General features: G+C 40.9%; 1 protein-coding gene across 3 annotated transcripts in view; it reads right to left on the minus strand.

Annotated features, from left to right (window-relative positions):
* Positions 1–12,290: 12,290 nt before the first annotated feature.
* The window catches only part of RP2 (RP2 activator of ARL3 GTPase), a 54,722-nt gene continuing 51,880 nt past the window's right edge, over positions 12,291–15,132 (minus strand). For 2 of the 3 annotated variants that reach the window (XM_021679216.1, XM_021679200.1), the window contains one exon: positions 14,427–14,581. In XM_021679216.1, coding sequence (XP_021534891.1) covers positions 14,517–14,581 — 65 coding nt within the window. In that variant the 3' untranslated portion in view covers positions 14,427–14,516. Of the gene's footprint in view, positions 13,401–14,426; positions 14,582–15,132 lie in introns of those variants that run through there. The other variant, XM_021679207.1, reaches the window with a different exon arrangement.

Consider the following 15,132-nt stretch of genomic DNA (forward strand, 5'->3'; position numbering starts at 1 on the left):
CTGGCAGACCAGGGTGAAAGTCCAGATTCCTCACTCTGTCTCGGCTGACACGGCAACACCCTGTAGGGGAAGCATCTCTCTGGATCCTCCCGCGGATGCCAGGTGGGAGGGAAAGCGGCAGATGTCCACACTCCCCCACAATCTCTCGTCGGACACCACTAGAGGGAGAGGAAAGTGCCTTCCCCGCCACCTGCCACGTGGTGGGGGTCAGGAGATCACCAGATGGGGGATTGGGAGATGCCGGGCCTGCAGGGGCTGGAAGTGCTCACCCTGGTTACCTGCTGCTGGGGGCGGGGCACGGTTGCGTGGACCCTTTGCTGGGTACCCGCTGCTGCTGTTGGCAGGGGCAGAGCATGGGGCTGCCTGGGGCGGTGGGGGCTCCAGCTTGCTCTGGATGGGTGCCAGGGGCGGGGGAGGAAAGTGCTTCCCCAGGCTGCCTGGTGCTGCCGACACTCCCACTGTCTTGGCGGGTGTTCCCAGAGGGAGAGGACGGCATCCCCCCGTAGCCTCCTGAGGCTATTGGATGGGGAACCGAAGTCTCTAGTCGCTCTTCAGTCTCTGCTGACACCCTGGCTGGATTAGGGTAGGTGCTGTCAAAGGTTTCTCTCCTACTGCACTGGGATTCTCTCCTTTCCTGGTCTTTGGCCAGAAAGGAAAAGTTTTTCTTTGGTTTTGTTGGTCTTTGTTTGTTTTTGTCTGCTCTGGAGAGTCTAGGTTGCAGGCTTCTCCAGAACCCAGGCTGGGATTTTGAAAAAACAGGGAGCACACCACTGGGTTCCCTCAAGTCCTGTGGTCTCCAGCTGGCCCACATTCCTCTTGCCACCACCAGAGTCTCTTTATTACGGGCTTTAGTATTATTTACAGGGATTCTAGTTAGCTGTACTTAGCAGGGAGGAGGAAGGAGAAAGGAGTCTATGCCCTCTTGTCTAGAACTTGAAGTCACCTCCTATTTTAAAAGAAATTAATGAAATGATTAACAAAGGGTTTGTTTCCATTGGAAAACAGAATTTGCCTTTGGTGACTTCAGTTTGCACTTTTTTTTTTTTTTAAGTCATCACTACGCCCATTGTGGGGTTCGAACTCACCACCCGGAGCTCAAGAGTGGCAAGCTCTGCTGACTAAGCCAGCTGGGCGCCCCCAGTTTGTACTTGAAAGCCACAACTATTTTTCTTCTTTTTTTAATTTGTAAAATGGAACTGATGATGGACTTCAGTGGAGTGAGACTTTCAGGAAGGCATAGGGGGCTGTGTATCTTTGTTGACCCCACCCATTGATGAGACTGGATCTTGCAGACACTTTGATGGCGTAACTTGCCAGAAATAGGTTCAGAAGACCAAAGTGAAAGGGCCAAAGAAAAAGAAGTAAATGATCACTCTTGGCAAGACCTCTCTTCCTTTTCTCCTCCTTCTCTCCTCTCTCCAATCTCTCTTACCCATCACACCAAATTTTACATGATCAAAATCAATAATGGTCCCCATTTTCCTTAGGTAAGTAAAATAGCTACTTTCCATCCAAGTTCATCTGCCTATACATGTAATATATGTGTAAATCCAGAGACAAATGGTCTGGAAGAATACAGACCAAACTGATCATTGTAGCTACCCATGAGTAGTAGGGATCAAAGCGGATTTTAGATTTATTTCCATTTTTTAGGGCAAATAAAATGGTATTATTTGTATAATTAACAATAAGAAAACAAAACAACCTGTGCATCTGCCAACCTGCAGATCAGACATGAGAAAGTCTGAGATGGAGAAGAATTTAAGAATGCTCCCTTTTTCCTGAGTCAAAAGCTATTTCAAACTTGTGAAATCTGGTGGCATATCTAACATTTGTTCTGAACTTCACCACTATGACTCACAGGAACATGTTCAGATGAAATTTGGAAAAATGCTGATTTTTCAAACAAAAAAGCAATTGTAAATACCTGGCAAATTTCTCTGCACTCATGGTTGAAATGATTACTTGTAAAAATGGTCTTTATATGCACATAAGTAAATACAAAGGAAACTACAGTGAGAGGGTGTATGTAGCCAGTGTGACAAGTTCATGGGCACTGGTAACCTCACTTGATTCTTTGCTACATATTGATAATCCAACATAATGCTGTCAAATTGAGACTATATTCATGGAAAGAGGCAGAAAATCAATATTTATAGGGCATCTGCTGTGTTCCAAGTGTTTAACATATTTCATCTAATCCTCCCCCAAACCCTCAAGAACACCTCAAATAACCCCCATTATTTCCATTTTACAGGTAAGCAAACTGAGGCTCAGAAAGAAAATAACTTGCCTCACATCATTAGTAGATGGTAGGTACACTTCAAGACAAAATGCTTTCTACCCTTGTATAGGTTTGAGTATTTAAAGCATCCACCATTTTTAATGGTTATTTATTTAGGTTTTATTATTTTTTAAAAGATTTATTTTGGGGGGGGAGAGGCAGGGGGAAGCGAGACAATCCTGAGGCAGACTCCCTGCTGAGTGGGGAGCCTGATGTGGGAGTGGGGCTCAATCCCAGGACCCCCAGATCATGACCTGACCGGAAACCAAGAATCCGATGCTTAACCGACTGAGCCACCCAGGCGCCCCTGTTTATTTAGGTTTTTAAAAAATGTATCCTTAAGTCAGTTTTGGTAATATTTTTCTACAAGTGTAATGGCAGCCACCATTTTTATCCCAAGGGAGAGTGGAAATAGCCAGCTAAGCTAGCCCAGTACTCATTAAACATTTGTGGCATGAGGAAATGATTTACAAATGAAGAAATACACACGGGTTCCTTGAAATACTTCCTTTTTTATGTGTTTCCCTTGAACTAGAGAACTAATTTTCCTACCAATAAACTGAAAACAGTTTAGTGGAATCAGGCAACAGCAGACACCCAAAGGATGAATTGTAATCAATGAAGCTTCCTTTTACCAGATGGTTAATGACCTTCATAGACCAAATATGTATTAATGCCAATGCCACAGATTGATGATATTGACTCTCTCTCTTCTTGGAAGCCTGTCTGGGTTTGTGATTTATTTTCACAAAGAATAAAGTGTTCACTGATGGAAACTGAAAACAAAATGAAACACCAACCATCACTGTAATGGTCAGTTTTATATGTCAATATGGCTAGGCTGCAGGCCCCAGTTTTTCAATCAAATACTAATCTAAGTTTGGGGGTATTTTGTAGATGTGATTCACGTCTATAATCAGTTGACTTTAAGTAAGGAAGATTATCCTAGATAATCTGGGTGGGCTGGACTCAATCAGTTGAAGGCCTTTAAGAGCAGAATTGAGCTTCCCTGAAGAAGAAATTCCACCTGTGGATGGCAGGATCAACCTGTGCCTGAGTTCCATCCTGCCCTTCTTGATGCCCTGCCCTACAGATTTAGCATTTTGGACTTGACCTAGCCAGCCCCCACAATCACCTAAGCCAATTCATTGCAGTAAAATTCTACCTGGGTAGCTCAGTCGGTTGCACGTCTGACTCTTGGTTGGGCTCAGGTCATGATCTCAGGGTCCTGGGGTTGGGGCCTGCATCGGGGTCCCCACTCAGTGGGGAGTCTGCTTGTCTCCCTCTCCCTCTGTCCTTCCCACTCACTCTCTCTCTCTCTAAAATAAATAAATCTTTAAAAACTCTTAATATATGTATCCTAATGACTCTGTTTCTCTGGTGGAATTCTGGATGGTACACTCCCTATTATCACTTTTATGTATAAAACCAGAATCTATATGCACTTAAGAAAAACATTAATTTTCCCTGAACTTTGTATTCTCACTTTAGATTGGATTTCCTAAGTCAGAAATTTCGGAAGGGATTAAGGAAGTGTCTGATTCCAGAGAATACTCAACGTTAGAGACTAAACATCATTTTCCATATTGAAAGTAAACCGCACCATGTGTGGCTTAGGAGTAGTTCCTCTTGGGAACCATCATCTAAATGAGTTCTCAGAGTCTGTATTCAGCTTTCTGAAGATAGAAGCACCACGACTTTATGGGACAGAAGCCCATGAAAACTGTCGCAGCCATTCTATGCTCCATCCAAGTCCATCCATAAATCTTACATGTCTGATGGGATACGTGAACCAGTTGTTCACAACAGCAATAATTTTGTTCCTAAAGTTCTTTTTTTTTTTAAGATTTTATTTATTTGACAGAGACACAGCGAGAGAGGGAACACAAGCAGGGGGAGCGGGAGAGGGAGAAGCAGGCTTCCCACAGAGCAGGGAGCCCGATGCGGGGTTCGATCCCAGGACCCTGGGACCATGACCTGAGCCGAAGGCAGACGCTTAACGACTGAGCCACCCAGGCGCCCCTGTTCCTAAAGTTCTTTAGAAATTTCTTGGGAATTTACTTTCTGGGAGACCTTACCCAAATTATTTCATCCCATTCTTTATATCTCTGAAAGAACCTTTGGGTTACTTTTGGATATGTTCTGTTTTTGTTTTAAAAAAGGTTTTATTTATTTGTCAGAGAGAGAGAGAGCAAGTGCACAAGCAGGGGGAGCAGCAGACAGAGGGAGAAGCAGGCTCCTCACTGAGCAGAGAGCCCAATGTGGGACTCTATCCCAGGACCCTGGGATCATGACCTGAGCTGAAGGTAGATGCTTAACTGACTGAGCCACCCAGGCATCCCACTTTTGGATATGTTCTTAAACTTTTCTCCTCCCATCTGTTCATGGTGTATTCTAACTAAACAGATGGTAAGCTTCATGTGGCAAACACTGGTAGTCGCTTACCCAATGTCCATCCTTTTCACCTTCACTGCCAGAACCTCCATATCTCAAGGAGATGATGTACCCAGGAAGAATACTCACCTCCACAGCCTCTCTAGAAGGTAGGATGGCCATGTGATCCAGCTCTGGCAAATGAGACAGTAAGTAGATGTCTACTGAGTAAGGCTTCTGGGAAAGTGTTTTCCTGACAAAAAGGACAGACTTAACTGGCCTTTTGCCATTCACCTTCTCTATTCTTTCTACCTAGAATGCAGTCACAAGACTTAGAGGTATTGATGATGAGAGCCATCTTACCAGTGCAAAGAAAAAGCTAGAGGTTTAGGATGGCAGAGCAGGGAGAGCCTGGGGTCTTACAGGCATCATGGAGTAGCTGGGCTGACTCGATGCTTACTGCAAGACTGTGTTACATGGGACCCGGCATGTTCTTCTTCTTCTTCTTTTGGTACCCTACTAACAGTTCCCTCCATCTTCCTACCCCATCCTACAGTGCTCAGCTCACAGGTTCGATACTCATAGCTATTCAAAAGAAGTTCCTGGTTAAGTGGCATCTATAAGAGGAGTAGAGCCCCCTCAATCATGTTCATATTTGTATTCATCCAAACAGTACTTATTTGTCTCAAGTGGCCAACAGGGGGGCAGGTACAGAAGTCTTGGTGTCTGTCCACAGTGAGTTTGGTGTCATTTTGGAAAAACAAGACATGAGAAAAGTAATACTCGAAGGTTTTGTACGACTAAGGAGAAGAAAGGCTCGTCCTTTTACTTAATTTCACCAAATACTCAAAATAACGGCAAAGCAGTCATAATTCTCATTTTACAGATGAGAAAACTAAAAACAACATAGCCTGTGGAGATCTACACGGGGAATGTGTAGCAGAATGTATACCAAACCCAGGTATAATGATGCTCAAATCTACACTGCTGTTCTTCGCCACTCTGACACGACCAGTTCAAACGATCAGGGGTTGGTGGCTTACCAGAGCATACAGAACTGAGGCCAGTCCCAAAGGAAGGACAAAACTTGAAGATTTGGGGTAAGGGAGTGGGAAAAGGGGGATAGTGATCAAGGGATTCCAGACAGGGGGAGGAACATAAGCAAAGACCAGTTTCCATTGATCATGTCATATTTGACAAGAGATCAAATGGCTGAAGTGGAGGATTGAGTTCTTCAAACAGGTAAGTATCTGTTGGCTTATCTCAACATCCTGTGATAATCATTGTGGGATATACCGAGGTTAATTTTATGAAAGTACCTGGCATGTAAGTTTCTGCTCAGTTTTTGATGTTGTTTTTGTTCTCTAAGAAAGTGGTCCCAGGCTTAAAAACAAAGGTACACATTATTTGGATTACTCAAAAAGTAAACAATCTAGTTTGGGAGAAAATGAAATGATTTAAGAGTTCCAAAACAGAAAGTGTCACAAGATGATACGAAATTATTGATAACAAAACCACCCCCAAGGGCTACGCTCTTAACTTCTAAGCTCTTTTCCCCTGCTGTGTATGGGACGCGTGGCAAGAAGTAAGCAGAGATCTTCAGTAGGTGCTCCAACGAGGAGGCTGATGGAATAACCATGGGGCCAACAGCACACATTAGGTTGACGAGGATGGGCATGAAAAGGAGAGGATGGAGAAAAGAAATATTTCAACAACCAGGCTAGTTAAGAACAGATCTGTTGTAGTAGTAGCTCTCTCTTGGGGTTGCTGAGATCAAATGAGATTTTTTCTTTTTTAAAGATTTTATTTATTTATTTGACAGAGACACAGCGAGAGAGGGAACACAAGCGGGGGAGTAGGAGAGGGAGAAGCAGGCTTCCTGCGGAGCAGGGAGCCCGATGCGGGGCTCGATCCCGGGACCCCGGGATCATAACCTGAGCCGAAGGCAGATGCTTAACGACTGAGCCACCCAGGCGCCCTTCAAATGAGATTTTATATGTAAAGTGCTTAACACAGAGCCTGACATATATAATAAGTAGCTGCTCTGTCTAGCAGCATTTAAAAACCCAAACCCAACCACACTTAAAAGATTTCTGCCTCTTCAAATAAGGTGGGAGGTACCTCTTCACATGTATTTGAGGTGGGGGCAGGGAGAGGATGCAACATTTTCCCATAAAAATGCACTCATTTAAAACTTAAGAGGGTAGCTCTCATGTTGTGTCCTTTTTCACAATTTAAAAAAACCCACCCATAGGAATGAGTTTTATAAGGGTGAAGGAAGGGCACTGTGACATTCTGAGCATCTATTTACTATGTGTCCCATGGTTTACATTTTTCCTTATACAGTTGACCCCTGAACAGCGTAGGGACTACGGATGCTGACCCCCACCTAGTGTAACTTTTGACTCCCCCAAAACTTGACTACTAATAGCTTTACTGTTGACCAGAAGCCTTACCAATAACACAAACAGTGGATTAACACGTATTTTATATGTTCTGTGTATTATATACTATATTCTTACAATAGAGTAAGCTAGAGAAAAAAAATTAAGGAAGAGAAAATACATTTACAGTACTATACTGTATTTATCCAAAAAAATCTGCAGAGAAGTGGACCTGCACAATTTAAACCCACATTGTTTAAGGGTCAGCTGCACTTACTGCTGTTATAACCATCATCAGGATAGCGCCTATATGTAGTGCTGTCAGATTCAGTATGTAGAATACCATATAGGCCTCAAATGCTGCCCCATGGCCATAGCCTTCGATCATTTAGTTTCCTTTACATGTTAGCACCAAAAGATTTATAATACAATACACTTGAACAAAGATGTATAAAGAAGATGAGCATTTTTTTTTATTTCAAGCTGAGCCCTGGTTCAAGTTAGAAACCTCTGACTTTTCAAACCTGAGCATCACATTTATGCACATTTTTCTCTTTTCGGTGTTATATTACCTTTAAAACAGTAATAGGAAGGGAGTGATCATATGCCACCTGAGTCTTGGTCTACACTGACTAAATGCAAAGAAATACTTTCTACATAAGAAATTACCATTAAGGGGCACCTGGGTGGCTCAGTCATTGGGTGGCTGCCTTCGGCTCAGGTTGTGATCCCAGAATCGTGGGATCGAGCCCCACATTGGGCTCCCTGCTTGGTGGGAGACCTGCTTCTCCCTCTCCCTCTGCTGCTCCCCCTGCTTGTATTCCCTATCTCACTGAGTCTCTCTCTGTCAAATAAATAAATAAAATCTTTAAAAAAAAAAGAAATTACCATTAAGTCTCATACGAAGACATCAATATATTTCTACTGAGGAAACAGAAAGAAGAACCACTTAAAGTAAGTGACAGGTAGAGTGTGCCGTTTAGGGTTTTACTTTTCTTTCAAATTTCACATTTATAATGAAGCCTTTGTTCCAGGAAAGAAACAAGTCATCGCCAGCACCATATTCCCCCCTAGAATTTGGAGCCACACCGACCACTCCCCTGAACAGTCCTGCACGTGGCTTGTGGATGATGGCCAAGCTCATCCCTGAACACCAGAAGCGGGAAGATATCAAGAGATAAAGAAGGAGGGTAACAGATCGGAGAGAGACTAAGTGACTAACTTTCCCCATAAACCCAAAGCAAGTAGCTGACTGCTTTTTTATTTTAACTCAGCCCCGGGCCTCAACAAGTGACCACAGTTGGCTTTATGCAACATGTTGCCCAATCGAATGAGACAAACTTGAATACAAAAACACGTCAGAAGAACATTTCAGTCAGAAATTGCTGTGCTCTTATCTGTTTCCAGTGAATACCACTGATGCTCTCAAAGCTCCCCAAGAGCCCCAGTGGGCAGAGACCGTGGTTACTATTTCAACACAGACCAGTTGGGGGAAAATAAATCCTGTGGAATGTCTTTATTCCAAAGCCGGTCAAGGAGAGTAGAATGAAGCATTGCATTGTGTCATCCAATTAAAAACATTTATTCAATATAGATCAGCTTATTGGACCCTAAGCTACTTTCTAGGATATACAAAGATTTCCAAGCCTTGATGCTAGCGCTTGAGGAACTACTGGTCGAGGGCAGAGCTTCTCAAACTTCAGTGTGGCGTATGAATCCCCTGAACATCTTGTTAGAAGCTTAGTCAACAGATCTGGAGTGGGACTGGAGGTTCTAACAAGCTCTAGGTGCTGCTGTTGCTGGTCCACAGATCACACTTTGAAGAGCAAGGGAAGCATGGAGAGAGAACTAGTATAAGGTGTTAGAAGTACCTGGACATCTATACAGAGTACCGTGTGAGCGCCGAGGAGGAAATGCACCTGGGAGTTAGAAAAGGCTGCATATAGAAGACGGGTGAGCCCAGTCTTGTTCTCCCGGTGATCCCGGGGGAAAGTCAGGGAGCCTACACTGTAGTTCAGTGATGAAACTCTCTGACCCTCGGTTTTCTCATCTGTAAGATGAGGGACTGAAAATGTCCAGACCCTTCAAAGTCCTAAAACCAGAGGACTCCACTGAGATAAGCTTTCAAATCGCTTAAGATATGATCTGTTTGGAAGTTAAGGTGAAATAGTATAAAAGATTTGACTTTTACTTATTTACTTTGCTAGGCAAAGAACTTTATTAACCTTGCTTCAAACTTTATTTCCAGGCTACTTCAGCTTAATCAGCAGCAAAGAATGAATTAAGTATAAGCAAAACCTGAAAAGAGTGGAGGTGTTCAAGGGGCTTGGGCTTAAAAATATTCGAGATCTATGTCTTATCAGATCCATGAACAACATTTTAAGAACCAGTCATAATATCGAATAGCAGCTCCCAGTAACTTCCTCAAGTTTTATCTTCTTCAGAAGTTGACTCAGTTTGGTTTGCTTTGGAAGCCTCCTCAAAATTCTCCTCAAAATTCTTGGAAGCCTCCTCAAAATTCTCCACAAGAGCTGGAACTTTATTATCATCATCCTCTCCGGTAGCGAGTGGTGCTTTTCCGTGTACAGATCACTTGGGCAGAGCTTCAGCCAGTCTTCTTCAAGCAGTCAGATGGTTGGCACCATGCTGGCTGAAGATGCTAGGTAGCATTCCTGTCAGCTGCTTTGTCTCAGCATGGCCTGGGATGGTGCGGGTGTTTGCTGCCAGGGATGGCCGCACTTCAGGGCTGTGAGAGTGGACCACTCACTGTTCCTTGGCTTGGGAACATATTCATCGCTTCAGTATGATACTGTTTACCCCTAACTTCTGTAAGGAGAGCTGAAGTTTTTGTTTTCACCATCTGCTTTAGCTGTTCCAGGAAGCATCCTCTTTTGGCGAGCAGTCGCTTTCCCACCAATGCGCACATGTGCCTACCGTTGGGCGAGTTTCTCCTGGTTCGTGCTAGTTTCTTCGGTCTTGTTGGAGTGGAAGCGCGACAGTGCTGGGGACTAGGGTTGGCGCTCAGGGGGTCTCCAGCAGACCAGCTGGGGTTAGGTGGGCACACACAGGGACACCTATAAAAGGTTTTATTAATGGGCCTAACAAACTGACCTACATTTGACACATGGAAGTGTGTCAATCATAAGAAAACAGCACTTAAGTCTTAATAGCCTCTTATACTTGTTTTCTCCTATTCAGTTGCCTATTTGTAGGTGGGTGTACGGCTCCCCAGCTGAACTCCTTAAAAAGAACACCATACTCACTTTATGAATATTTAACATTCATAAAGTGTATTTTCAAGGTATACTTTATAAACATCATTTCATTACTTGTCATATAGGCCAGTTACTTTTCATTAGGACAATTACAAGCGGATCAGATTAAACTGAAATTGGGGGCACCAGGCCCCCCTGAGGAGGATCAGTGCCCAGCTGACGATGCCGGGGCTCTCGCCCACCTGTGCTCCTGCTCTCTCACCATCTATTTATAGGTGAGAACCTGCCCTCCCCAGGAAAGCCCCAAACACTAGAAAAGGAAGAGATTGCTTTTTGGAACATCTTGCTGGAGTTTGCCACTAAAAGCCGAAATGTCAAAAGAGAAAGATGTGGTTTAAGTGCTGACTGCTTTTCCTCCTGTGTAGGACTGATTGCCCTCCAACACTATCTACCCAAAAAGAAAACCAAGTCAACAGTGAATTATTCCATTTTTGCAAAAAAAAAAAGGAAAGAAAAGAAAAAGAAAGGTTTTCATTACTAAAATTCAAATTTTTTAGTGTTAGGCTTTTAAAGGATGAAGTATTTTCTAGAATGGATTTTGAAGGAATAATCATACCCTAATTACAATATCATTTCTTTCTACAGAGAACAAAGTTAAATATGTCGCTTTTAAATGAGAAAAATAAATTTTAAACTCAGCACAGCAAGAACTATCCAATAAATAGGAAATAATTTTTTTTTCTTTTTTTTAAAGATTTTCTTTATTTATTCATGAGAGACTGACAGAGAGAGAGGCAGAGGCAGAGGGAGAAGCAGGCTCCCCGCTGAGCAGGGAGTCCGATGTGGGACTCGATCCCAGGACCCCGGGATCATGACCTGAGCCGAAGGCAGACACTTAACCAACTGAGCCACCCAGGTGCCCAGGAAGTAATTTTTCTTTTTTTTTTTTTTTTAAGATTTTATTTATTTATTTGACAGAGAGAGACACAGCGAGAGAGGGAGCACAAGCAGGGGGAGTGGGAGAGGGAGAAGCAAGCTTCCTGCCGAGCAGGGAGCCCGATGAGGGGCTCGATCCCAGGACCCTGGGATCATGACCTGAGCCGAAGGCAGACGCTTAACGACTGAGCCACCCAGGCGCCCCCAGGAAGTAATTTTTCAATTGTCTTGTACATTTCTATTTCCCCTTCATGCTCTAAATGTACATGGAGACGCTTCATACATAGAAAAAATAATGAATGTTATTTACAAACTAACCAATCTGTAGTTTCAGTATTTCTGATTTTATTGAAAAAACTAACCAATCTGCAGTTTCAGTACTTCTGATTTATGAGCTAGGAGAGGGAGAGGTTGAGTACAAATGGCTGGTTAATTTGGTAAATAAGGTCCATTTGTATAAACCTGCAAGAAATTATACCATAAACAATTCATTGTTTTCTTAAATATGGAAGAGAGAAATGCCTAATCTTAGTATTCAATCATAATAAAATGTATCTTTCAACAAAGGAAGCATTATATTGGAAATTCCTAAGATATAAACAAGTTTCCTACTTCCTTTGCATTTCTCTAGAGTGCTTTGTACACACACACACACACACACACACACACACACACACACGGCACACAGCTCACGTCTCATTAACATATGACAGAGATTAGAACCATCTATTTTACTTTTATCATTAAAAAATTTGTGCCATGATCAAATCTTGGCACATATATGAGTAGCTGTATGTTACAGAAGCGCACCTCAAAAATTAGTGTTAAGCCATTTTCATTTTATTTTTTTTTAAAGTAACTCTACCCCCCCAGCGTGGGGCTTGAACTCACGACCCTGAGATCAAGAGTCGCATGCTCTACCGACTGAGCCAGCCAGGCGCCCCAGCCATTTTTGTTTTAACAACATTTATTACAAATCACGTTTTATAAACACTAGATAAATTACATACAAAAGCTAGACAAATATACAGAAGCAAAAACAGCAGTACTAATAACACAAGAGAAATAATCTAGTATAATGTTTAAACATGTATAACTTAATAAAATTACTAATTTTTCCTTGCTAATAAATGTTCATGAGTTAAAAGGCTATTAAAAATGAAATGTAGTATAATTATTATCAACATTTGTTATTATAGAAACAACAACCATAGCACTACTTATTTTTAAAAATCTTTTCAAACATTCAGAGGCCAAATGACTGTCCTTAAAGACAAATTAAGCTTGGGTAAAAGCTCTTACCCAACTGAAGAATATAAAATTTTAGGCTTTGGTTAATAGATACTAAATTTAGTGGGTATTTTAAAATTAACAACTCCCTTATATGTTATATTCCTGAGTTTTTTGCTAAAATACTATAGATAAAGAACTCAGTTTACAGCTTTGTGTACCGTATTTATTTTTAAAAAACAAAAGGTACTATACTGTAAGTGTGAATAATGGGATTTAATAATGTAATCACAATCAGAAGAATAAGTTTAATTTAGCTTAACCGTGGGAAAAATCAATGCCCTCTGACTACTAATTGCAAAGCTTATTTGTAAATTATGATTATAATTATGTTAACCCTGTCACCAAGTTTTATTTGCATCTCATGAAATCATTCTGATTTAAAGAAGAGATTGAGAATGTAGTATAGAATGCTCTTACAAAAGACTGAAATGATACAATGCTAATGGTTAGCACGAGGCCAGACACAGGGTAGGTAGTCAATTTTACTTATGAAAGTGAAAAGTCTTTGAATGTATTATTTCGGAACATCAACACACAGTTCAATATAGTAGTTATAAATTAATCTGATATATTCAAAAGCAGTTTACACATGAAAATACATTTTTAGTAACAATCGTAAGAGGGATTTTTATAAGCGGCTATTTTCAGTCTTGGTTTTACCAAAATAGATTTAAATTTAAGGTTCCTTTTAAAAATAGACCTATGAAAGCTAATTTCCTATTAGCTGCTATATACGATGTACATGGAAGGTTCAGTCCCTTCTTCTCCAGATCACCCAATCAACATCTTCTGAACTGATTACTTTAGCTTACAACAAACTCCTCACAACCGGGTTTCCCCTGGAGAATGAAGCAGGGTATCTGGGGCCTGGGTCCAAGGATGTGGATTTTTAAACAAGTAGCTCTCCCCTGCCTCCTGGTAAATAATTATAGTCAGGTTGATTTGGGAAATAATGCTTAAAGCAGCCAAAAACAGTTTCATCATGCTTGAACACTGCTTGATAAATTAGGTGTATCTGATGAAAATCAAATCTCTCTAGTTTTTTTTTTTTTAAATAATCTGCATAGCTTATCATCATGATTAAGCATTTCATACCTAAATTCACAAGATTTTGTTCTAATTCTCCTGATAAACCACAAGAGCTAGTGATCTCACCTTTCGGAAAGCTGCTGGTGGTCGGGCTTCTATACGTTTAGCCTTGGCCTTGCATATGCCTTTCCTTACCAGGAAGTACAAGGGTCACCTAGCAGTTGCGTTCAAAAACTAAACGGTGTAGAATTTATTCACAGAATCCTACTACTCACAAAGTAGTCTTGAAACAGCTACACCAACATCAGTTAGTAGAGTTAATTGCAAAACTGGTTATCAAACCCCTATTAATTAAAAAAATGCGATTTACAAAGTACTATATCAATTCTGCGTACAAAATCTCACTCGCCACATTAAGCAATTATTTAACTGGCTATGTATACATGAAAAAAATGTGCAGAGGTTCATTCTAATTGATCAACTAGTAATGAATCTCTAAATTAAAAAAGAAAAGCAGCAATGGAATGTATTCTCAAACAATATGGAGCACTGAGGAAAGTTTAAATTCTTAGAGATTTGAAAGGATATTTAATTATGATTAAAATCATGAACTGCTAGCCACTTCTATGTTCTAGTAACGATACCATAAGCAGAGAAACAAAACCACAACCTTACTGAAGTAGGTTAAATAGTTTTTAAGCTGATTAAAACTACTGAATTTAAAATGAACTTTTTTTTTTTTTTTTTGGTAGGCTCCATGCCCAACACGGGGCTTGAACTCCCAACCCTGAGATCAAGAGTCCTATGCTCTACCGACTGAGCCAACCAGATGCCCCAAAACAATTTTGAACCTGAAGTAAGTGATGCAGTATTCAACAGTTTACTAAAAAATAAACATTAACAGTTTTATCATTAGTAAAAACCGTTGCTAATACACAAATTAAAAAGGGCTTAATACCAAGTCCTTGGTTCCACATTGCACTTCATATTCCCATCTGTATGTCAGCAAAGTTGTAGAAGCTGTCTACATCTGCAGATGCTGTCTCCTTGCTTTCTGATACAAACATCTATTTTAAATATAAAAGAAGCAAAAAATAAATACCAGTAATCCCCAAATTCCAAAGCCCATGTTGTCTACAGAACAGTCACAAGCTTGCTATTAGAAGAAATTCAAGTACACCATTTATATAATCTTTAATCAGTATTCTGCAGAATCCATACAATATAGTTTCAGTAGCTATAATGTAAATTGAGCTCTTTTAAAAGCACTTACGATATAATTAAGGTCTTCGCTTTCATAATACTTCAGTTGTACTTTATCACACTTGGAATTTTACTATTTTTTAAATATACAAGAGTCAATGTTATGAAAGCTACTGAATAGAGGTTTATTTAAAGAATTCTTAGTTTCTTCTATTTCCTAATAACAATCTCAATAGGCTGAGAAGCAAGACTTGAGATTATCATTTTTAAAGCTGCTAAAGATATATTACTAATTTTAAATGAACTACCTGCTAAACATAAGTAAAGCAGTACTCAGCAGAACCCTCCAAAAATCGTTTTTACAAATGTCAGCCAGGAATTAGAGGAGACCTGGGCTCTATTCTAGCTTTATCAT

Source organism: Neomonachus schauinslandi, chromosome X (assembly GCF_002201575.2).
Source record: "Neomonachus schauinslandi chromosome X, ASM220157v2, whole genome shotgun sequence".
NCBI classification, from domain to species: domain Eukaryota; kingdom Metazoa; phylum Chordata; class Mammalia; order Carnivora; family Phocidae; genus Neomonachus; species Neomonachus schauinslandi.